General features: G+C 49.4%; 4 protein-coding genes across 4 annotated transcripts; 3 read left to right on the top strand and 1 right to left on the bottom strand.

Annotated features, from left to right (window-relative positions):
- Positions 1–53: 53 nt before the first annotated feature.
- TREMEDRAFT_58351 (uncharacterized protein) lies at positions 54–2,503 on the bottom strand (the record flags this gene model as incomplete). The annotated part of the gene is made up of 9 exons (XM_007001175.1): positions 54–481; positions 529–612; positions 721–919; positions 972–1,148; positions 1,229–1,428; positions 1,476–1,503; positions 1,549–1,719; positions 1,766–1,941; positions 1,984–2,503. The coding sequence occupies 9 exons, from the start codon at positions 2,501–2,503 to the stop codon at positions 54–56; spliced, it is 1,983 nt and encodes a 660-aa protein (XP_007001237.1).
- Positions 2,504–2,998: 495 nt separating this feature from the next.
- Positions 2,999–3,835, top strand: TREMEDRAFT_58350 (uncharacterized protein; the record flags this gene model as incomplete). Its single annotated transcript, XM_007001174.1, has 1 exon — positions 2,999–3,835. The coding sequence occupies one exon, from the start codon at positions 2,999–3,001 to the stop codon at positions 3,833–3,835; it is 837 nt and encodes a 278-aa protein (XP_007001236.1).
- Positions 3,836–5,773: 1,938 nt separating this feature from the next.
- On the top strand, positions 5,774–8,079 carry TREMEDRAFT_58349 (uncharacterized protein; the record flags this gene model as incomplete). The annotated part of the gene is made up of 4 exons (XM_007001173.1): positions 5,774–5,828; positions 5,899–6,315; positions 6,405–6,726; positions 6,777–8,079. 4 exons carry the CDS (start codon positions 5,774–5,776, stop codon positions 8,077–8,079), a joined length of 2,097 nt encoding a protein of 698 aa, XP_007001235.1.
- Positions 8,080–17,454: 9,375 nt separating this feature from the next.
- TREMEDRAFT_26944 (uncharacterized protein) lies at positions 17,455–18,963 on the top strand (the record flags this gene model as incomplete). Its single annotated transcript, XM_007000753.1, has 1 exon — positions 17,455–18,963. A coding segment is annotated over one exon (1,509 nt), but the record flags the coding sequence as incomplete, so codon positions are not given.
- Between the last annotated feature and the right edge of the window lie 4,825 nt (positions 18,964–23,788).

The raw sequence follows: 23,788 nt of genomic DNA, 5'->3' as shown, positions 1-23,788 counted from the left end.
TGCTACGCAACATCACCGCCTTTGACACACGCTCAAAAAGTGACATCGACTTTTTATGCATCCTCGAATCGCCTCGCATATTCTTGGTGATGTCGATTAGCTTCCCATAGCATCTCAGCTCCTACTATCCCTCCCCCGGGGCCAAAGGCTATCCCGCATGCTTTTGCCGCAGTGCTAAATGCTTCTACGCACCTCGTCAAGGAGTTTCGGGATATATCCCAGGCGACTGTCAGGGCAAGAGTCTTGGCTGCTTCTGCTGCGACTACGGCGAGAACGGGATGATCTGCAGGGTAGACTTGACGGGCACCTTGGCAGTACGTCTCATAATATCCCACGGCTTTCTCCACGTCTTGCGGAGTGAGTTTGACAGTCGTCCGAGCGGCTATTCTGAGAAGCGGGAGGAGTGGCCAAGAGGAATGAGGGATGATTCCTGATAATCCCGGTATGAGTTCTTCTGTGAGCAGGGGAGTGACCGAGGTATCTAGACAGTGAGATCTTAGATTAGCGTACGGGACAAGAGAAACTCACCTAGTCCTTGTCGATCGTCCTCGTCGAGCATAGCCTGCCCCTCACGGACCAGATTGGAAATGTGACGCCAGTTGGTTTGGAACACTGTTTGACACGCGGTGCATTGGACATTCCAGTCCCTTGGTATTTGAACTTCACCTCGGGAATTCACCAACGATTAGCCATCTACCCATGGATAGACAAGCAGCTTACGGTCTAATTTAGCTCCGCCAGGAGGTACTGACTTGCATTCCCTGTGTATCAGGATTGATCGTGGGTCAAGAACTGGTTTGTCCCCGTCCTTCGTCCGATTGTCACAAGTAGGACATTTACATTCGAAGTGATACGTTCGTCTCAATTCGGCTTGTCTTTGTGCATATGGTAGAGCTAAGTCGACGTAATGGGTCAACACCTGTATAATAGTCAATTATCGGCCGAAGCGGCTGGCCCGCAAATGGACTCACTTCTTCACCTGCTTCAATGGCTTTGATAGCCACTATACGCATACTATCCGCTCCTTCAGGGAATACGACGACAGCATTGGGAGAGCAAGAATGGTTGCTCATTGCCATAGCTGGGTTCAAGGCTGCACCAACCAAGTCTAAGGATGGGGATGAGGCGGAGAACGTGTTGATCATGAACTGCACATCAGCAACACTTTAGCACATGAGCGGGGAAGAGATGACCTGTGCAAAAAGTCTGCTGAATAAGAGTGACTCACGGAGGATATAACTTGTAGGATAGAGCCCGTTGATTTGTTGAAGATCGAAGTGAGATCCAGTGATGGGTTTTGTGGATCAAAATTGGGTAACCCCATAGCAATGAACATCATGACTGCTTTCGATATTCTCAAACATTGCGCTCTATGCTCTTCGATCTGTTTCTCCAACTCTTTATCGCCCTGGAACGTGGTCTTCAGATCTGTAGTGGTCAGTCGTAAGTTGAGGAAAGGCTCGTATGTCACTCACGGTCCTCTAGTACCTTCATAGCGTTGATCTGTTCTCTCAGCGAGGTTTCGGTGTAGAATAGTCAATAATTCACTCTACTATGTTTGTCACTCGTTCCAGAACGCTCCGTGTGAAATGACCATGCCAATCTAGCTAAAGCTCTAATGTGCTCTGGTGGTACCGAAGCAGCATCAGCTACCTGCTTTGACATCCTCAAAGCTCGACATTCATAATCATGCAATGACCTGTCCTTGGTTGCACAAGACTGAGCTATCAGCTCACGTCACACAAAAAAGTTCAAAGTCACTCACACTGCTGCAATAAGCAACGGTTTCACATACTTCACATCTCTCTAGCGGACTAGGATCTAGTGATCGCCGTGATATGGAAAGTTCGAGGGGAGAAAGCAAGCAATACGAGCAACGCTCAGGTAGTTGAGGCGTGGACAAAACCGACACAAATGGTGGGCGAGTAAGGACAACAGAGCCTGAAAGTTAGCCATTCATCATCATTTTTTTGTGAGACGAACCTTGCGCGAACCTCCGCTTGGCAAATAGACCCCTTCTACCATTCATGATTTTCACCTCCACGCCTTCCTTGTCCATTTCAAGCACTGTGTTGACATGGACAAGATCATTTGTCTCCCTGCTCTTAGAAGGACCAGGGGCTGTTTCGACGACATCCAAATATCCCAGTGGAGGTGAACAGGAAGGTGATCTTGACCTTCTCGAGCCCGACGAGATCGGAGAAGAGGGAGGTGAAGGAGCTCTGGGAAGATCAGGTAAGAGTGTAGGAGTTTTGAAGTCTAGGGGCTTTAGGTGAGAAGATTCAGACGTAGAAGACTTTCCTAGAGCCCATCGATCGATAAAAGGATTGAAAATTTCGAGAGACTTGAAGGTAGCTGGCAAAGACTCCCCGTCCGCGGGGAGGGAATTGACTGGAGGCTCTGGAGAAAGGGTCTTGGGCGAAGAGGAGAATGAAGGGGAGGAGTGAACGACGGCGGAGATTCGTTTCTGCTTCTGAGCTTTTAGCTGGGAGAAAGACGTCATACTGCTCTGATTTCGATGATGGAGGGTACAGGTTTGCAAGCATGACAGGGCGGTCAGAGATCGAAGAGTTCATGGGAGGAAGGAGTTTGAAGGAAAGTGGGGGCAATTCCCCACTTTTCAGTTGTGGCAGTTCAACGAAAGTGGCATTCCCCACCTTCAGCAACCTCAAAGCCTTGGGTGACAAGACGGAATATGCGTGACCCTGTCTCTAGCCTATTTCCGTTCATATCGTTCTTTCTTTCTTCAACCCGCGGACCAATGAAAGGAGTAAGTTGTTGATGCTCTTTCAAACGGTCCACAACTCATACGCGAACGGACGAGGGTGGAGGGGAGCGTGCCAGGTTTCACTCTGAGGCTGGGTTTTCTATGACCTATCTCCTTTCATTCTGAGTGAAAATTTATCATCCTGACTTTGAAAACTGCTTACTAAACTAACTAACAAATTTTTCAAACACAGTACTTCTTTCTCTCCCCTCTCTCTGACAACCACAAGCCATGAGCCAAGGAGCCGGATCTTCACCACACTCACACGACGTCAACACGGTATTCACTCGAGACGCCAGTTTGGGATGGCTGAGTTCTATAAACCTCCAAGTCAAGGTAGGAAGTACCCAAGGGTTGACCTATTTGGTTGTGGCTCCAAGGGAAGATGAATCCCTCACTGATTCCTCCATGAAGCGGCTGCAGGTGGCCGTGCTTTCCTTACAAGCTTGGGGAGGTCTTCCCCTTAATTCCCCCCCTTACCAATCAACAATGCAAGAGCTGAGTGAGGCTGAAGTGATCACGGCTTGGAAACGTACTCGTGGGAAACTAGAGTCTTTAGCACAAGAGATCCAGACTCTGCTACAGTCTGGTACAGTCTTCTCTGAGAAGAACGTTCTCCTTGAGTTAGGAAGCAGGATCCTTTGCAACATGACTATGGCAGTGTATAGTGCTAGTGTTGCATGGCTTGCCTCAGTCAAGAAGCCACAAATGGTGACTGTTACACAAGAGACTTCCCTTTCACCTTCCTCACCTGATGCTGAAGGACAGTTCAGTGGCCCGGCAATGAGTGGAACTGAAGAAGTCAGAGTTGTACATCCTCTCCCAGCAAAACCATCCAAACATTTACGCAGACGAAACGCACTTGAGACGGGAGAGTGGTGGGTTCCCAGGGGATTGAGGGATGAGTTCCTGTCCGGCTTGGGCGTGAGGAGGACTCTCTCAAGAGATCAGTTTGAAGTATTGACCACGGCTGAGAAGAGTGGTACCTCTGTCAGTGATGGCCAATTGACAGTGGGAAATGTCACTACCTCGTCTCAATCAAGCAAATTTCAGTTCATTTACTACTGATACCTGTGTCCAGAGCTTGTGATGTATATACATAGAATGCGGACTTGATTCAATAAAAGCAAGATGATACATATTGTCACCTTTCTCTAAGAGCCTCATAATGACTTCTCAGTGAAACATGGCAGGAGCCATTCCTCATGTGGATACATGTCAGGATCACGGGTACCTAAGTCGGGTTCCTCAGAGTTGGTTGTACTCCCTTTATGAACCTTCCGAGTCTGGGATCCATGTATCAGAAACCCCCGTTCGGCTGTCTTAGGATAGGAGCTTTTCAGTCGTCCAATAGTTTTATTCGAAGCCGGAAGGCCAACTAAAAGAGGTGTGAGAAGGTCCAACAAAGTCTTCCTTCTGTTAGGGCCTCCATGTTGGAATAACGCCACATACGGTGTTATACGGATATTCGGAAGTGGAGCGGATGTTTATAGAATGTTCCATTTCATCTCTTTCGATGCATCTCGTTTCTTCATCGTAAACGTAAACCTCAACAGATTAACAGTCGGATAACTGCTTGTCACGGCCCTCGAGCAACTACTTCCTAATAGACCGACGGTCGACGAACCTCGGCTAACTTGATCCTTATGGATCGATGTCTCACCCAACCGGGAGGGCGCAGACGTCGAAAGGGGTGTAACTACGGCGTACTTCGCCGTGGTTACTCTAACTGGGGTTTTGTTCTACTGATGGCGATGTATCTCGATTTGTAAATAGCTATCTCTATCTATCTTTCACTACTGACAACAATCAAGGATCGCTGAAGAACTTCAGCGATCTTCTCAGCTAATATTATCTACTCCTCCTAGACGTTCATCCAACCCTCTCGCGCTTTGACGTACTTCAACGCACTTCGTCCAACTTCCCCGAGCCCTCGGCCATCCTCTTCCTCCTTCGACTAACTCCGCCTAACATCGCCGCACTTCTGCTCCCATTGTCCCTACTTAGCCTAACTCCGCCTAACATCGCCGCACTTCTGCTCCCATTGTCCCTACTTAGCCTAACCCCGTCTAACTTCGCCGTACTTCTGCTCCCATTGTCCCTACTTAGCCTAACTCCGCCTAACATCGCCGCACTTCTGCTCCCATTGTCCCTACTTAGCCTAACTCCGCCTAACATCGCCGCACTTCTGCTCCCATTGTCCCTACTTAGCCTAACCCCGTCTAACTTCGCCGTACTTCTGCTCCCATTGTTCCTACTTAGCCTAACTCCGCCTAACATCGCCGCACTTCTGCTCCCATTGTCCCTACTTAGCCTAACTCCGTCTAACTTCGCCGTACTTGGTGTCAGAAGTCCTGAGTTACGTGTAGAGTAAAGAGGTTAAGGCGTGATGGGGTTTTGATGGCCAAAGGAGGGTCATTGTTGGTGGAGTAATCGAGGTGTCACGACGTAGTTCGTGACAGTCGCCCCCTTCTTTAGCCGCGAACGTCCTCGTGAGCGATTACACCTCTGTCGTGGCAAGAGAACTTAGCAGCGTAGTACCCCCATTCTCTCCCTCCCCATGACCATCCTCCACTCTTCTGCTCTTTGCGCCGCACTTCGTAGTTGGGCCTCCTTTCACTCCAGAACCCGACAATGAGACTCCCCTAACTTCGTCGAGGTTTGCCGTAAGAAGCCCTGTGTCTTTTGTAGGTGAGACACGCTTCCTGAATGGCAGCCGAACAACACCGTTGTTTGTCGAAGTAACCCTCGCTTATATTGAGATGAGACACTATAGCGTGGGAATTTTGATCGTCCCTGCGATGCCTTTTGTTGATGAAACGCGAAGTTTGCTGCATGTTGACGACGAGGGGTTAGGTTTGATTATACTAAATACTGAGCAGTTCGTCGAGCTTCTCTCTTTTTCCCATCTGCTTTCAAAACTTTCTATCTCTCTTACCTAGAAAACAGATTTGTTACCTTGAATCATCGCCTCGAGTTTTATTCTCATTTAAATATCTTAACGTCATGGCCCCTTCTACTCCTACACCCAGCCCTTTCGCCGCCACGAGGAACTTTGGTGGTATGGTGTCATCTGCTCGTGACTTTTCATCGATACTCGCCCTACCTCGCCGAACTTGGCTGATGTTCAGTTTCTTTCGGCGACAGATCTCGCCAAGTCTCCTCCCTCGGCCTCGGCACTCTCTCTCTGGGGGAGCCGTCTGGCGCTGCCCCGCCCCCTCGCTCCGCCTCTCCCTCCGCTGGTTCTCCCTCCCCCGTGTCTGGTTCTCCCGTCCCCGTAACGGGTTCTCCTGGAGGGCCTCCTCCTGCCGCCACTCCTCGCCGTAGGACGCCCGCCTTTCGTCCTGGTGAGTCTCCGTCCTCCTCCGACCAGGACTCGCTCAGTGGGGGCTCGGAGTCGGGTGATCGACCCGACACCGAAGAAAGTGAGGATGATGATGATGGGGAGGGTAGGATCGATAGTGAGGGTGAAAGCGAGTTAGAAGAATACCCGGATGATGATGTGGAGGTGATTAGTGTAGAGGACAACAACGTAGATAGTCCTGAGCGTGAGTTCTTCGTCCAACCCCTCACACCTTCGCCGAACTTGGCCTTGTTTATCTGTTCTTTAGCTCTCCAAGACATTGCTAACTCGCAGCCGGTCCTGCCCCTCCCCCTGCTCAAATTGTGGGCCAGAAACGACGCCGTTCCCTCTCTTCTTCTTCTTCTTCCTCTTCTTCTTCTTCCTCTTCTTCTTCCTCTTCCGGGGTTCTCCCCCCCCCCAACGCCATCGCCGCTGCTGCCGCCGCCCGCCCTGCCGCCGCCCCCGTCGCTGCTCCCCCCCCTTCTCCCAGAGGGGAGCCTTCGCCCAAACGGGTGAAGAGATCACTGCGGGAAGAAGAGTACTTGTGGGAGAAGATGAAGTCCGAGCCTGGTCGTTGGATCGCGGTTGGTGTTGACGAAGCGTGTGATCGTTGCCGGTGAGTCCACCTATTCGTTCTACGCCGAAGTTACTCCTGCTAATTAGTAGACGTGAGATTATCACGTATAATCGTCCAAACTGGCCCTGCCTCAAGGCAGTCAGGCCACACAACAAGGCCCTCCGTTGTGCTTCATGCACGTCTGGCCCCTGCTCCTTCTGTCCCGTTTCCTCTGCCCGGGACATCCCGCCCCGTCCCTTCGACGCTTCTCCTCTCCCCCCTCCCCAGACTCCAGCGTCTGTCCCCCGTTCGCGGGTACCGTCTTCGTCTCTCCGGTCGGTTCGCCGAACTTCGCCGTCCTCCCGCTCGTCGCCTCCCTCGCCCTCGCCCTTTGTTCCTGTGGCCGGCCCGTCGCGTCTCCCGGCTGCTCCTCCTTCGTCCTCCCGTCGTCCTTCGACCTCTCGGCCCTCGGGCTCTCGTCCTTCGGCCTCTCGTCCTTCGGCCCCTCGTCCGTCCTCTCCTGTGGTGGCTTCTCCTCCGGCCCACAGCACCCAAAGTCGCCGTCCTTCTGCTCCTCCGGCCACCCCAGCGGCCGCCCCTGTCACCGAGTCCCCCGCTGCCAAGAAGACCCCGAAGTCTTCTTTAAAGAAATCAAAAGGGAAAAGGAAGGAGAAAGAGGTCGTCTTTGAAGCTGGTGATGTGGAAGATGAAGCTACTCAGCGTGCTGGGCCCTCTGTTCCTCGGTTGTCCTTCGTCCACCCTCGTATCTCCCTGGACCCTCGTATCCCGGAGGACGAGAAAGAATTTGCTACGTATCGTTCTCTCGTTCTCGGCCTCACCACTCAGCTTGACGTCGCTCGGCGTGATACATCTCTCTTGCTTGACTTCTCCACTCGTCAAGCCAACGCCTTGAATAACCTTACTGCGGCGTTAGTAGATGTAGTCAACGGTGGAAATCTGAACGAGGAAGCAAGGACGAGGTTAGCGGACGTCTCTCGCCGAAGCCTTACTGAGATAGCCGATGTTCGCCGAAGACTTTACGACACCCCCTTCCTCGTTACTCCTATGGCGTACGAGCCACCACCGTCCATCGGCTGGTTAGGCCCCCGGAGTAGTTCTCGAGTTCCTGCCTCTGCTCAGACTGCTCTCGATCTCCTCAGCCTTCCTTCCGAGTGTCTTAGGACCATACGTTCTCTGTGGAGGACTCCGAGCATGCAAGCTGCTCGGGATGTCCAGGACTTTGGTGATTTCTTTGGGGCTATGAATCGGGCATGGAACGCTTCTCTCTCGACTGTCTTCCCCCCTGACAGTCTCGATCTACCTTCGGCCATCGGTACTCTCCACACCAATCTCGCGGGGCCGAGTAGCGCGAAGGAGAAAGGAAAAGGAAAGGGTAAGGGTAAGGGCAAGTGAGCGGTACGTAGCTGTAATCCTATGTTGTATGCAGTACGTTCTACCTCCTAGCCCTCCGCAGTCGCCCTTCCTTCGGCTTAGTAGGATGAAGTTCGTGGAACTTCGCCAATATGTCATCAGCTCCGTCGACGTTCTCTACTGGTTCCCATGATACCGAATCGTCTGTTCCTTCGTAACCTAACCACTCTACCAAGTACTCTAACTTTCCTGATCTTTTATTTACTCTAGAGTCCACAATGTCCTTTACTTCCCACGATTCTCCTACGTTATCTACTTCTACTGGGCCAGGTGGTTCAGCTTGCTGACCAGGGAATACTGGAGGATGATAGGGGCGAAGCAACGAAACATGGAATACATCATGGATACCTGCCATCGTTCCTGGTAATTCCAATTTACAAGCATGAGAACCTACCTGCCGTACTACCTTGTACGGCCCACTTTGCTTCACATCTAACTTCTTCATTGGTCTTTTAGTCTTGATGTTCTCTAACGACAGCATCACTAGGTCACCTTCCACGAAGTTCAGCGTAGTTCTGTGTTTCTTATTGTATCCTTCGGCGTACTTCTCATTAGCCTTCTCAATCCCCTCAATACATTCCTTATGTATTTCGGTTAGGTCTTTTACTGCTATTGTAGCAGCAGGTACTTCGACTTCACTAGCCTTAATCTCTTCAGCCCATCGAGGGTGGTACCCATAGTTCGCGTAGAATGGGGTCTTGTTTATCGCGGAATGATGGGTGTTGTTATAAGCAAAGCTAGCTCGAGCAAGCAGCTTCGACCAGTCGTTCTGCTGGTAGGAAGTGAAGATTCGAAGGTATAATTCCAGGGACTGGTTCGTTCGTTCGGTCTGTCCATCAGTCTGTGGATGATACGCAGTAGAGAGGTGTAGCCTTATCCCGAGGCTATCGGTCAAGTTCTTCCAAAACTTCGAAGTAAACTTCGATCCTCTGTCCGATACTATACTCTCTGGTAACCCATGCTGGGCCACCACATAGTCCATAATCAGCTCCGATAGTCCTGATGCGGTTAACTTCGTCGTGGTTGGGATAAATATGGCCCATTTGGTCAATCGGTCCACCACTACCAGGATGGAATTATTTCCATGGGAATTCGGAAGCTCTTCGATGAAATCCATCGAGATGCTTGACCAGGGTTTAGTAGCCACTTGCAATGGTTTAAGCTCCCCATGGGGTTTCTGTCTGTTAGTCTTTGCTCTCTGACATACCGCACAACCAGCGATGTAGTCCTCAACATCTTTTCTCACTCCAACCCAAACATAATCCCTTAGGACTAGTTCAAGAGTCTTCGCCGAACCTGGGTGCCCAGCCAATGCCGAGTCGTGTCGCATCTTCATGATCTTTAGTCGAGCGTCGGCGTAGTTCGGCACATAAGTACGACCGTCGAATGCGAGGAAACCCCTTGGGGTCCACCCCCCACGAAGTATTAGAGGGGACCGCGAACTACGGCGTAGTTCGGTGATGGATCCTGGTTCCTGCACGTCATCGTGACACGTTGGATGGGAACACTCAGCGCAAATGACCCCTAATAACTCTTCCCTAACCTCCTCCACTTCTTCATCTTCCTGTATACCAACAATCAGATCCATGGGATCAATAAGGTCACTCTCTCTTACTTCCTTCGTCCCTTGCAAAGCACGAAGTAGGTGTTGTAACCCAGAGCTAGTGCCGTCGAGTTCGTCGAACTTCGGCAACCCTTGAATAAGGTTGCTCTCCTGCACCATAGTACTTCCTTTTCCAGAGTGGTAGTCTGCTCTTCTCGATAGTCCATCCGGCAGTGTAGCTTGTTTCCCAGGTCGATACACCATCTTAAACCTAAAGTTAGAGAGCTCTTCGACCCACCTGCCCTGTCTCGGGCTTAACTGTTTCGGTTCCATCCAGTATGTCAGGTTCAAGTGGTCCGTGAGTACTGTAGTCTCTACCTGTAATAGTAAGTGTCTCCTTCTTCTAAAAGCCTCAACAATAGCTAGTAGTTCCTTCTCGCCTACCGTATAGTTTAACTGCGCCGCTTGGAATGCTCCCGACTCGATAGCTACCGGATGTTCTTGCCCTAACTCGTTCACCTGCGATATTATGAAGCCCCACCCGAAGAACGAGGCATCTGTCTGTAGTAATGTCTTCAACGAAGGATCAAAGTGAGCTAATACCGGAGCCCTACACATTCTATCCTTCAGTTCTTTAAAAGCTCCTTCCTGCTCCCTACCCCAAACAAAGGGTACGTCCTTCCTTGTGAGATCATTGATCGGTTTAGCAATCCTGGAGAAGTTGGGAACAAAGCGCCGATAATAACTAACGACTCCCATAAACCCTCTGCTCTCTCTTAGGTTCTTGGGACGGGGAAAAGACACAACAGCGTCGATGTACTCTGGATTACTAGACACCCCATCCCGTGAGACCACAAAACCCAAGAAGACTACCGAATCTTTTTCAAACTCGCACTTACTAGCCTTAACGAACAGATTCGACCTCCGAAGAACTTCGAACACCTTCGCCGTAGTTCCTCTCAATTCTTCCAACGTTTGACCATAGATGAGTATATCATCTATGTAGACAACCACTCCTTTCCCTAACAGTTCTCTAAAACTTTCATTCAGAAAATGCTGGAATACAGCAGGAGCGTTTCGCAGACCATCTCGAACGACAAGAGACTCGAACATACCGTACTGGGTTCTGAACGCCGTCAAGTGCTCGTGTCCTTCCTTTACTCGTAGGAGTTGATAAGCTCCAATCAAATCTAACTTACTGAAGTACCTCGCCTTTCCCAGTTCTTCGGTTATCTGACCGATCAGGGGCAGTGGATAGGCATCGGGTATCGTTGCTTCGTTTAACTTTCGGTAGTCAATGACCATTCGCCATTGACCCTTTGCTTTCTTCGGTACCAGGAACATCGGTGATCCGTAGGGCGAATTACTGGGTCGAATTCTTCCGGCCGATATTTCGCGATCTAGGATGTCTCTCAGCGCACTTCTCTGATCTTCTCCGAGTGAGTAGAGTGGAGCAACCTTCAGGTTCGCCCCCTCCTTAAGCTCAAACTCCAGATCATACTCCCTTGAGGGAGGTAATTCTTCACCTCCCTTTCTCGGGTTAAACACATCGATGAACGGGTGGTATTGTTCTGGAACCACCTGATACAATTCCTCCTGTTCCTCCGGACTCAGTTCATCTTGGTCATCTTTGTCTCGGAGATCTATCGCGTCCGTCGGAGTTGGCAGCCCTATGGCTGCTAACTTCGCCGCACTTGGTGGGGTTGGGATGGGGAATTTCACCGAGTTGTCTCTTCCATCAAGAACAACCCCTTCCTTCCTCATCCAGTCCCACCCTATCACAACATCCGCATCGCAGAGCGTTGTTACATCTAGACGAACAGATCGCACTTCGGCGTCCTTCGTCAAACTAAAACCAACTTCGACGAACTCGGTGATAGGTCCAGCGACACTAACCGAGCCATCAAACATGTGAACGGGTACGCTCACCTGGTATCGTCTCCTTCCTACACCTATCTTTGCCGCTGCCCTAGGGCTTATATACGAACAAGTAGCCCCAGTGTCCCAGAGCGTAGTTAGCTTGATTCCATTAATAAAAATGTCCGATTTAGGTTGATCTCTAGAAGTGGAAGAGATGAGTAGATGATTATCGACATTGCATGAACAAGGGGTACTGAGTGGTGTATTTTTGTATGCACAATTCTCTGACTCCATCAGCTGTGTCTCTTTTATAGGTTTGGGAATAGTGGCCGAGAGAATATGGCGGACCCGCCGAGCCTCGCCTACTGCGACAGGTCCTCTTCTTTTCCCTGGTCCTCTTCTATCTCCCCGTCTCCCCCAACTGCGTTCAAGTTCCTCCTCTGACCCAGGGGTACTGCGTTACCCCCCGATCCCCCGCCACGTTCGCCGAACTTCTCCCCCCACGGAGGCAACCATCCGACCTTTACCTTCGCTGCCCTCACCGGGCAATCCCTCAACCAATGTCCCTTCTCCCCGCACTCAGTACACTTCCCTTCCTTCTTCCTTGCCTCCCACAGCTCGGGAGGTGGCCTAGGCCATTGTCGGCGAAGTTCGTCGGCATTCGACGGAATGTTCTTGACCTGCGTTGACGTAATATTCGCTTGCACCGCAGACTGCGCCGAAGTTTGCCTCCCCTCCCCTCTTTTCTCCTCTCTCCTCTCCACTCTCTGACTATCCACCACTAACACTTCCTTCACCCCCGTCTCCCTCCTCTTCTCCGCGTCCTTCTCCACCTTCCTTCTCCATAATCTGTTGTCCATGGGAATAACGAACTCCAATAACTCCTTGACGGTCCCAAAAGATTTACCGTGTCTAGCAATTTCATCTAGGAGGTGTGGTTTCAGCCCTTTCTTGGCTCGGTCAACCAGGTTTCCGTCATCAGACCACTTGAGTATCGCCACATGTCGTTGAAAGGCGGAGAAGTACTCCGAAGCTGACCCAGTCTGCTTTAGATCGTTAAGCAGTCGAGCTGCGGTTCCTTCTTCATCCGGATCACCAAAGTTTGTCTTGAGATATTTAACGAATTGATCATACTCCATAAGGTAGTCAGGAAGAGGTCGTTTAGCAAGATCGGGTTGGACGGCAAGAAGAGGTGTTTCGCGTAAATGAGAGATCATGAAGAAGACTTTCTTGGTGTCGTTGGGGAAAAGATGAGAGTTCAGTTCGTAATGGATTTCACATTCCGACAGAAATGCGGTCAACTTGTTCCTCTCCCCTCTCCAGAAGTCCGGGTTAGGCAGTTTTATTCCCTTCCGTTGTTCCCCAACCACGCTCGGGGTCGCCGAAGTTTGCCGTCCCATGGCGTACCTCACCCCTTCTGATATCCCTTCTGCAATACCGCCCACCGTCTCCCTTTCTCTTCTCTGCTCCCACTCTTCCCTACGCCTCCTCTCTTCCATCATGTCTTTGTTCATATTCGCCACCATCTGCATCAAGGCCAATATCACCCCTTGTGTACCTCCTTCTCCCAAGTTCGCCGTACTTCCAGTGTTTTCTGGCCGCGGGGTTTGATCCGATCCAACTGGGGATCCTACGGGTGGGAGAGCATTACCCGAAGGGGTAGGAGGATTAGAAGGAAATGGTGGAACGAACTCATCTCCTTGAATTGATCCCCCCACACTATCCTCCGCTCCAAGCTGCTGCCCCATTGCTCTGCTAAGCTCCTCCAGTGCCCTCCTCTCGTTCTCCTCCATCCTATCCCCGTCCCTACTCATACCTCGTGTAACTCTCCTATCTGGTTCCATAGAATCTTCGTACTTCTCCGAGGTTCGCACGGGTCGTCGGTAAGAGCGATCCTTGATACTGTCACGGCCCTCGAGCAACTACTTCCTAATAGACCGACGGTCGACGAACCTCGGCTAACTTGATCCTTATGGATCGATGTCTCACCCAACCGGGAGGGCGCAGACGTCGAAAGGGGTGTAACTACGGCGTACTTCGCCGTGGTTACTCTAACTGGGGTTTTGTTCTACTGATGGCGATGTATCTCGATTTGTAAATAGCTATCTCTATCTATCTTTCACTACTGACAACAATCAAGGATCGCTGAAGAACTTCAGCGATCTTCTCAGCTAATATTATCTACTCCTCCTAGACGTTCATCCAACCCTCTCGCGCTTTGACGTACTTCAACGCACTTCGTCCAACTTCCCCGAGCCCTCGGCCATCCTCTTCCTCCTTCGACTAACTCCGCCTAACATCGCCGCACTTCTGCTCCCATTGTCCCTACTTAGCCTAACTCCGCCTAACATCGCCGCACTTCTGCTCCCATTGTCCCTACTTAGCCTAACCCCGTCTAACTTCGCCGTACTTCTGCTCCCATTGTCCCTACTTAGCCTAACTCCGCCTAACATCGCCGCACTTCTGCTCCCATTGTCCCTACTTAGCCTAACTCCGTCTAACTTCGCCGTACTTGGTGTCAGAAGTCCTGAGTTACGTGTAGAGTAAAGAGGTTAAGGCGTGATGGGGTTTTGATGGCCAAAGGAGGGTCATTGTTGGTGGAGTAATCGAGGTGTCACGACGTAGTTCGTGACACTGCTCAAAGCTCTAACTAGTGCAATACGAGTTCGTACGACTACGTTACCTTTGATCGCAGTGAGCATTGACCCCTAGTTATTATCTTACGATGAGCGAAAGTCGTTTGCACGATCGTATAGTCGGCCTGGAGAGTATTCCAAAGCTCATCAGTGTCTCTGACTATCACAAGTGGAAGCTTGTGATCGAGAACTACCTACTTGTAAACGGTTGCCTCGCAATCGTACAAGGAACAGATGTCGAACCCTTTCGAAAGTATACACACGAGTTCGACGATGGTGGAAGACCCCTCGAGATCAAACGTACAGAACGTGCGGGTTCCGTCATGCCGACATCGAACGAGATCACCGGTGACAAGAAACCTCTCACAACACGTGAGGAAGACAAGTGGCAAGAATGGCGCAAACGTGAACTTCGTGCACAAGGCGCCATCATGAGTACGGTCGATAGCGGCTTACTCGTGGATGTACGATCGCATAAGACCGCATATGACATGTGGCAGTGGTTGGAGAAAGACATGCAGTTGAACACTAGCGAACACCGTACAGACGTCGAACGTCGTCTACGAAACCTTCGTCTGCCTTCGAACGCGACCGCAGAGAAGATGACAAGCCACCTACAAGCTTTCAATATGTTATGGTTGGAAGCATTAGATTCAGGATGCAAGTTTGGCGATAACGCACGTACGGATTGGTTTCTCGATTCGCTTTCTTCGGATTTCAAGGTCGTACGTACATTGTTCATGAACCTACCCGAGAACGCAAAGACCTGGGCCGAAATCCGTCGTATGTATCAATCCGAGATCGCAGATCGCGGTCGAGTCATGGAAGCAGTGCAACTTACCCGATCCTCTCAAGTCAACACTACATGTATCGTACGTACAGGTGGTAGTAATCGTACGAATCGTACGGAAGAAGGAACTCAAGGATCAGAGGATTGGAAGAAGACAGTAGAGTATCACTACTGCAAGAAGAAAGGTCATATCAAGGCCGAATGTCGCAAGAAAGCGCGCGATGATCATCGTGGAGACAAGAAACGTGCACGTATAAGTGCCGCGCAAGCCACCGAGAACGTCGAAGATGAACCTCAAGGTGATGATTTCTGGATGGCTTCATCAGCATCCCTCGTATACGAACCGAGCGTACAGCAAACGATTGTGTCGAACAATCTCGAACCAGAATTTCTACTTGATAGTGGTGCTACACATCATATTACGCCCTATCGTGCGCTTCTTACGAACATCGAGAAGCTTCCCGGACCTGTACGATTCGGACTTGCGAGCGACAATACAACCATGGAAGCCGTAGAGAAAGGAGAAATCTACCTTATCCTAACTTCAGGTAAAGGCTTACGACTTACGGACGTTTACTATGTACCGAACGCAAGACAGAACCTACTATCTACAGGTCTTCTTCGTAAACGTGGATGGCAAGTCGACTTCATGCAACAAGAGCTCCGTAGACAGGGCGTACACGTTGCTATGCGAGAGGATGGTGTCCTCAATTACGTACGATTCGGCTCAATGGTCTGCAAGACCAAACCTGGAGTGATCAATACGATCACGAGTATGGGAGCTCTTCAGAGCGAACACAATCGACTAGGTCATATTGGTCGCAAGCGTATACTCGAGCTTGCACGTCAGGGGGAGCTTCGATATTCGATCGAACAGCTCGAGAACGATACCTGGCGTACAAGTGACTGTTCAGTCTGTCAAGAAAGAAAAGCTGTTCGACTCTCGAAGGACGATACATCTCCACGCGGTACACGGCCTTGCGAGATGATCCATTCAGATATCTCTGGTCCTATCAAAGCTTCTGGTCAAGGAGCATGCTACATCATTACGATGTACGACGATTATTCGAAAGTCAATCGTGTAATCACGTCCGCAGATCGTAAATGGGTAATTCACTACCTTAAGGAATTCGTTACGAAAATCGAAAGACAGCTTGGAGGTGTCGTACGCTTCTTACGTACGGACGGAGGTTCAGAATACATGAGCGATGTCACGAGACATACTAACCAGCATATGCACGATATAACAGTGCCCAACGGAACAGTGATCTTAACCACTGCGACGAAAAGGCCTATTAATCGGCGGTTAACACTACCGCCGATCGCTGGTTAAATACCCTTCCCCGACTTTCGCTCGACTTGTCACACACTTTGTGACATTATGCACTCTCTTGGGCCCCCGCTTTGGGGCCCCGACAAGGGGACCCCGCTTGGGCCCCCACACTTGGGAAGGGTACGATAGACCGAAAACTTACTCCGAGAGGGAGGTTTTCCAAGTAGGGCCTGGGTTACCCCCGGCGCCGTCCGGGGAGTCGAACCCAGGATCCTACCCGCAACCGCCGATTAATCTGTCACGAGACATACTAACCAGCATATGCACGATATAACAGTGCCCAACGGAACAGTGATCTTAACCACTGCGACGAAAAGGCCTATTAATCGGCGGTTAACCCTACCGCCGATCGCTGGTTAAATACCCTTCCCCGACTTTCGCTCGACTTGTCACACACTTTGTGACAAGCGAGACTGCTCGACAATGGTATACGTCTTCGGGGATTACGCATCAAGTCTCTCCTCGATACACACCCGAACTGAATGGTGTGGCAGAAAGGTTCAACCGTACACTAAAAGAAATGGCAGCATCAATGCTCTCGAGTGCGACTCTCGATAATTCGTACTGGGATTTCGCTGTACGATACGCTTCAGTAATGATGATGAAGACCAGTGAAAGCAAAGATGGAGTCAATTCATGGTTTGCTCTTACGGGTCGTAAACCGAGTCTCGCGAAGTCTTTCGCATTTGGAGAACTCGTATACGTTCAAATCCCTCGAGATGTACGAGGCAAGTCTCAACTTGATATTAATAAAGGTGAACTCGCACGAGTTCTCGGTCAGGAAGAAGGAATGAGCGGTTGGGTTATACGATTCGAAGCTACTGGAACAATCGTGGTTTCTCGAGATGTACGAAGTGCATCGGAATACACAGTACCAGCACCGATTGTACACGAACGATTACCAGCACCAATCCCAATACAACCAGCTCCCACTCCTACGCCTACGGTCGATGTACGACCTGATCCATTACCAGAACCACTTCCTGCGCCTCCACGAGCGCTTACGCCTCCTATCGAACAAGTCGAACAACCTACCGAAGAAGAGCCTGCAGCTCCTGAAGATGCAGCAAATGAACAACCTCGCGAGACCTTACGGCCTCTTTCGCCACCTCGCAGACATTCGGAACGAATTCGAGAAAGAGGTTCAAATGCGCAAACTACGTTCGCGATATCAGAAGTCATGATGATCTCAGCCATGTCTGGAAGCGCGACCGTACCGCAGACCGCACGAGAAGCTCTGCACGGTCACGATGCTTCACGATGGGCTGAAGCCATGGAGAAAGAATTATCGAATATTGAATCGAAGAAGACATGGGAAGAAACAGTACTTCCTGTAGGTCGTCGTGCAATAGACTCACGATGGGTGTTTGCGATCAAACACGATGCGGACGGAAATGTCATCAAGTACAAAGCAAGACTAGTTGCCAAAGGCTTTTCTCAACAGCCTGGTATCGACTTCGAAGAAACGTACGCACCCGTAAGCCGTATGGTCAGTCTTCGTCTTCTTCTTACGATCGCGGCAGCGTACGATCTCGAATTACATCAAGCCGATGTAGAGGGTGCATACTTGAATGGTAAACTTCAAGAAGAGATCTACATGCGATATCCAGAAGCCATGGTTCGAAAACCTGGTTGCGATGTTCTACGATTGAAAGGTTCTCTATACGGACTAAAACAATCTGCACGAGTATGGTGGATTGAACTCGGAAATGCCCTTTCGAAGAACGGATTCGTACGACTCGAATCTGACTGGGGAATGTACTATAAGCCCTCAGATGGTCAGCAAGGACCTATAATAGTACTCGCATACGTAGACGATCTCGTAATCGCTGCACGGAACAAGACTACGATTACGAAGCTCATGTCCTATCTGAAATCGAAATGGACAATGACAGAGGTTGGAGAAATGTCACAGATCTTAGGTTTAAAGGTCGTACGAGATCGTACACGAAAGATCATACATCTATCTCAACCAGCTTATATTGAATCAGTAGCAAAACGCTTTACGGCTGCTCCACGATCGTACACGACACCTCTTCCCACTAGACCTGAAACTGTACTAGTCAACTCGAACGTTCTCGATACTTCGACTGGATATTTACAAGTAATAGGATGTCTTATGTGGATGGCTGGTGCAACAAGGCCTGATATCTGCTATGCGGTACGATATCTCGCACGCTCCTCGGCTCAACCAACTCAAGCACATTACGATCTAGCTCTTCGTGTCATCTCGTATGCGACACATTCGAAAGACCTGGGTTTGGTCTTAGGGGGAGCTATACATGGACTTGAGGGATGGGTTGATGCAGATTACGCTGGATGTACGGAAACTCGAAGGTCTACGACAGGTTACCTGTTCAAGTTCTGTCATAGTACAATCCAATGGCAATCAAGAAGACAAGCCACAGTTGCGCAATCGACTCTCGATGCGGAGTATACGGCAACTGCTGAAGCAGCTCGAGAAGCTACGTGGTTACGAACATTGCTTTCGGAACTCGGTATGCGACAAGGGTGTACGATTCTACATTGTGATAACCAAGGAGCAATACTACTTGCTAGTAATCCTGGTACGCACGCTCGTTCGAAACATATCGATGTGAAACACCATTATATTCGGAACAAAGTGCACGATGGTGAACTCAAACTCGAATACGTACAATCAGAACTTCAGAATGCGGACTTTCTTACGAAGATATTATCGCGTGAGAAACATAGAGAGAATTGCCACAGAGTAAATCTGAAGTCAATGTGCCACGAAACTTTCTCAGTTTCATCATCAACCTTCGTTCTCGATTCATCATCCTTCGTTCGCGATCCATCATCCTTCGTTCTCGATCTCTCATCCTTCGATCTCGATCTCGACATGGTGGATAGCCGACAAACAAACAAGGAATACATTGTTCAAAATGGGTTCATTGCAATCACGGGATGTGACGATTGCGTACGAAAACACAAGACATGTATCTTTCTGAAGAGAGAGGATGCTAGGGAGAATGGTAGAGAACATGGTGGAAAGGCATTGTATAAGTGTTCAGAATGCACTAGAAGCGGTCAGAAGTGCATGGTTGCTGGAGTAGATGTTAGCAAAACTGGAGGTGTAGAAAGGGCTGGGGATATTCATCCTCCTGCGGTTGTGATTACGACTCCTGCGATCACGACTCCTTCGATTCCTACGCCTTCGATCCCTGCGACGATCCCTTCGATCCCTGCGACGATCCCTTCGATCCCTACGGTACCTACGCTTCCCACGCTTCCTACCATCAATCTCTCAAAACGTAAAGCAATTGTCCTATATTCCCCTTCGCCAGAACCTACGGAATCTCTTACGGAACCTCTTGCGGAGTCTACGGAACCTACGGATACGTTTACGTTTGCGCTGGAACCTTTGGATCAATCAGTGGATCAATCAGCGGATCAATCAGCGGATCAATCAGCGGATCAATCATTTTTGTTTTCGGGATCTACGCCCTCGGAAACGTCTTCGGAAACGTCTTCGGAGTCTTCGTCTTCGTCTTTGTCTTCGGAACCTACGATCGATGTCTTAGAACGTATCGATCACGAACTTACGGATCTGCTTAATCGTCCTGATCTGAAACATTATGGTTGACTTAAGAAGATAATCCGAGATCTTAGATGGATTCATCTTAAACTCACTGATCCTTCTTCTCACTGATCAATTTGATCTTCGGTCTAAATGTTAAACGGTCATACGGTCTACGGTCTACGGTTCACGGTTCACGGAATAAACTCTATCGTTCACGGAATGAACTTCACGGTTCACGGTCATACGCTTTACGGTTTCATCACTATACATATATTCGTTTAGTTGGATTTCCTGGTTTGCCAACTCGACATCTTTAATAACACACTGTCCAGGGTATTGATGTGTGTCCGACTTTCTTTTCTTTCTGTAATCATTATCACCCTCTACACAGTCCACGTTCGATTATTCGTCTTATCGCGATCTTCATCACCTTTCACATTCCGTACGATATTCGATTTTCCTTCTAGTGTCTCTGCTGGTATATGGCGTTAGGGGGAGTGTTGGAATAACGCCACATACGGTGTTATACGGATATTCGGAAGTGGAGCGGATGTTTATAGAATGTTCCATTTCATCTCTTTCGATGCATCTCGTTTCTTCATCGTAAACGTAAACCTCAACACTCCAGGGTGAGGCTCAAAGACGCGGACACGTCATCTACCCTCGCGCACGGACCTCCTTTCTTTCCTGCGGAAGATTGTGGAGTTGTTTGTTTAGTATCCCGACAACGCCCAGAAAGTTCAGCATAACTATGAAGTCGCCTTCGTTAAGGATACAGTACTTTATACTTCTACTTCTCTTTACCTATATACTAGATGTCTCACCATCCAATTAGCACGCGGCCAGCATTGCTCCTCGTGCGAGCGTCAGACTCGATTAGTGACCACCTCTTGGGGTTTGGAGAAGCCCGCCTGACATATTATCAGCCTAACCAACAATCTGGATCCAACCTCTTGTCCAGTTATGGGATAACCATTGGTGAAGTCAACCAGGAGTGTTCTCTACTGAATGAGGTGTCCTCGGATGGCTTGATATCTGCCTTGGCAGTCAGCGAACGGGCCGTGGATAGGCTGATCTTGTTGTTACAAAATCAAATCCCTGCTTTCCCCCATCCCGCTCAAGCAGGGGAGCTCTTGACGACCATAGCAAATCTTTCCGAGATGAAACTCTGGATGGAATTTGAGGTGTCAAATCATCTACGAGACAGGGTTCCAAAGGTGATATTACCATCAAATTCTAACGGAGCCACCCTCCCTTCTCAGGGGAACATGGAAGGAGACATTTCTCAAGTGGATACAGAACTGGGACACAACCTATCATCACTTGTTGATCAGTCGAGTACTTCTGTCCCCTCCTCCGATTCTGCTGAGGTAACGGAGGTTGCCGGTGATGGAGACCGAACAGATCAGGAGTATGACGGAACCAAACTTCGCGCACGACATCAGATCTCTTCACGCACGACACTGTCACGTGATCTTGTTAGGCATGCATCTTTTTTTTGTTAGGCGTGCAGACCACGTGACCTGCAGGAACCTCCTTCAACTCTTCTCATACTTTCAACCAACATCAACCAACATCACTTTACATCGTCTGTCTCTCACACCTTCAGGAGACAAGCTACAGGCTCAAAACCCTGCCCGTTGTTCTCAGCGCACATTATTACCCCTTTCTACTACGTATCCCATTAGAATTACATTGTGATATCCGCATTTTGGTAGGTACCTCCTTCTACACTTGTCCTCCCAGGAAAACTGATGTTTTTAGTCTTTTATCTCTCTTAATATCATGTCTTCCTCCCAGCCTATCGATCTCTGCGACTCTTCCGGTGATGAGTGGTCATTCCCGCCTCTCCCTCCATCCCTCTCACCACTTATAAAGCAAGAAACCCCGTCTACCCCGTCCGAGATCATTATACCAGAGACTCAGCAAGATAACTCGCCATTTTCCTCCCCCTCTGGTTCCCCAACATCATTACGCGATATACACTCAGTCTCTGCCTCCCCTAGTAGTGCAGACGACTATTTTGCCCCTCCTGCACCCTTAACAGACGACAATGACGAAGAAAACACCAATTTTGAGCCCAATATCGAAGAAGACGAATTTGGCCCCCATACCCGTGTCCCCAAACTTGTTCATGCTCCCTTAACCCTTCCCCCACAGATATCTATCAGTCTTGCTCGCAATAAACTCGATGTCATGGTCAAGAACAAGGGGTTCGCCTTGGTAACCGATTCAAGTAACCTAAATCGTCAACACATGACAATGAACTGCGTATTTGGAGGACAATATCGCTCAGGTCGCTCTGCTAAATTCGAGAAGGTACGAACCCGTCAGCCTCACACACAGCGTTTAGGCTGTCCATTTCGACTAAAGCTCTCAAGAGTTACAGAGAAAGACGCCCTGGCAGATGGATTTCGACCAATACTGTTAGAGACAGTGTGTAATGAACATAACCACCCTCCTGTCAAGAGTTTGCTTATCTCACACCTTCGAAAACACTCGCGAACCCCGCAGATTACTTCCCTTTTACAAGAATACATTGATAAAGGGTTCTCTGTCCACCAGATCATCGATTTACTCAAGGAACACCCTGATAAACCCCTTCTCACCCCGGTAGATGTATCAAATTTCAAGTGGAGGTATGAGAAGAACCGAATGAGTGGAAGATCAGCAACCGAAAGTTTGTTTTTACATCTTGAAAGAGAAAAACGCCTCTTCAAAGGCCTGGTTAATTCGAGAAATGAAGCTCTTGGTCTCATCTACACGACTTATAAAGTAAGAGCTCTGGTTCATCTTTATCCCACCGTCCTCATGATGGACTGCACTTATAATACCAACAGGTATCGTCTTCCAATGCTCCACATCACAGGAATGACAGCAACCAACCTCACCTTTACTGCGGCTATTGCTTTTATCAATCGCGAGACTACAGATTGGTACGGGGTCGCAATCAAGAGTTTTTTGGACTTGATTGGTCCCTTGAAACATCGAATTCAAGTCGTAATAACCGACCGCGAAGTAGCCTTAGCCAACGCTCTTAAGAAACACCTACCAAATGCGAAGCAGCAGTATTGTACCTGGCACCTGCGAGAAAATGTTAAACATCTATGTGATAAGAAGAACTGCTTTGAGGGAGAGGAGAATACGATTTTGGCAAGACAGAGGTTTGGGGACATGTGGATGAGAGAAGTGGTTGAGGCTCAAGACGATTTTAAGATTCAGCAAGGGATGGACAAGATAAAAGAGGAATTTTCGAAGCCTGAACACTCTCCAGCGATTCGGTACCTTGAAAACCTGTTAATTTCGAAGGAGAAGTGGGCCTGGGCCTATACGAACCAAAATCGCAATCTACATCAACATACGACCTCCAGGAATGAGGGAGAACATCGTTCCTTCAAGGATTTCTTGAAGAGTCATACCGGAACGCTCTGGCAAGTGATCCCTCAGGTAGATCGTTTCCTGGACAGACAGTGGGACAGTATCACATTGAAAAATGGTCAGCAAACAGTACGATCAGCCATAGGGGATCGAATACTCAGTGTAATAAACCGAGATGTCTCTAAATTTGCTACGAACTTCCTCCAGGATCAAATTCTCATTGCCAACAAACTTCTACGTCAGCCAGACCGAATACACCATTGCTCAGGACGATTTTTAGCCTCAATGGGTCTCCCCTGTGCTCATATGATCTTGAATGTCATGAGAAATGATGGGGTACTCACTATCAATCAGATACACCACCACTGGCGATTACTCCCTGACGGCGGGTTCGATAAACTTCTTGAAGATACCAATAACAGAGTTCAACCCACTGCTCTTCGGGCCATTGGGGTTCATCGACTTGAAGACGAATTCGAGGTAGTAAACGGTTCTCGCGATTTCATACTCGATCCCCCTGTTAATCTTGGTCTCCGTGCGAGGATGGCTATTCGGGCCTCTGCCACCCAAGCTGCTGCTTCGCAGGCCCCGCCAGGGATAACAGTGG

Source organism: Tremella mesenterica, assembly GCF_000271645.1.
Source record: "Tremella mesenterica DSM 1558 unplaced genomic scaffold TREMEscaffold_1, whole genome shotgun sequence".
Lineage (NCBI taxonomy): Eukaryota > Fungi > Basidiomycota > Tremellomycetes > Tremellales > Tremellaceae > Tremella > Tremella mesenterica.
Note: the sequence above shows the minus strand (reverse complement) of the source record. Positions and strands in the feature narration are given on the sequence as shown.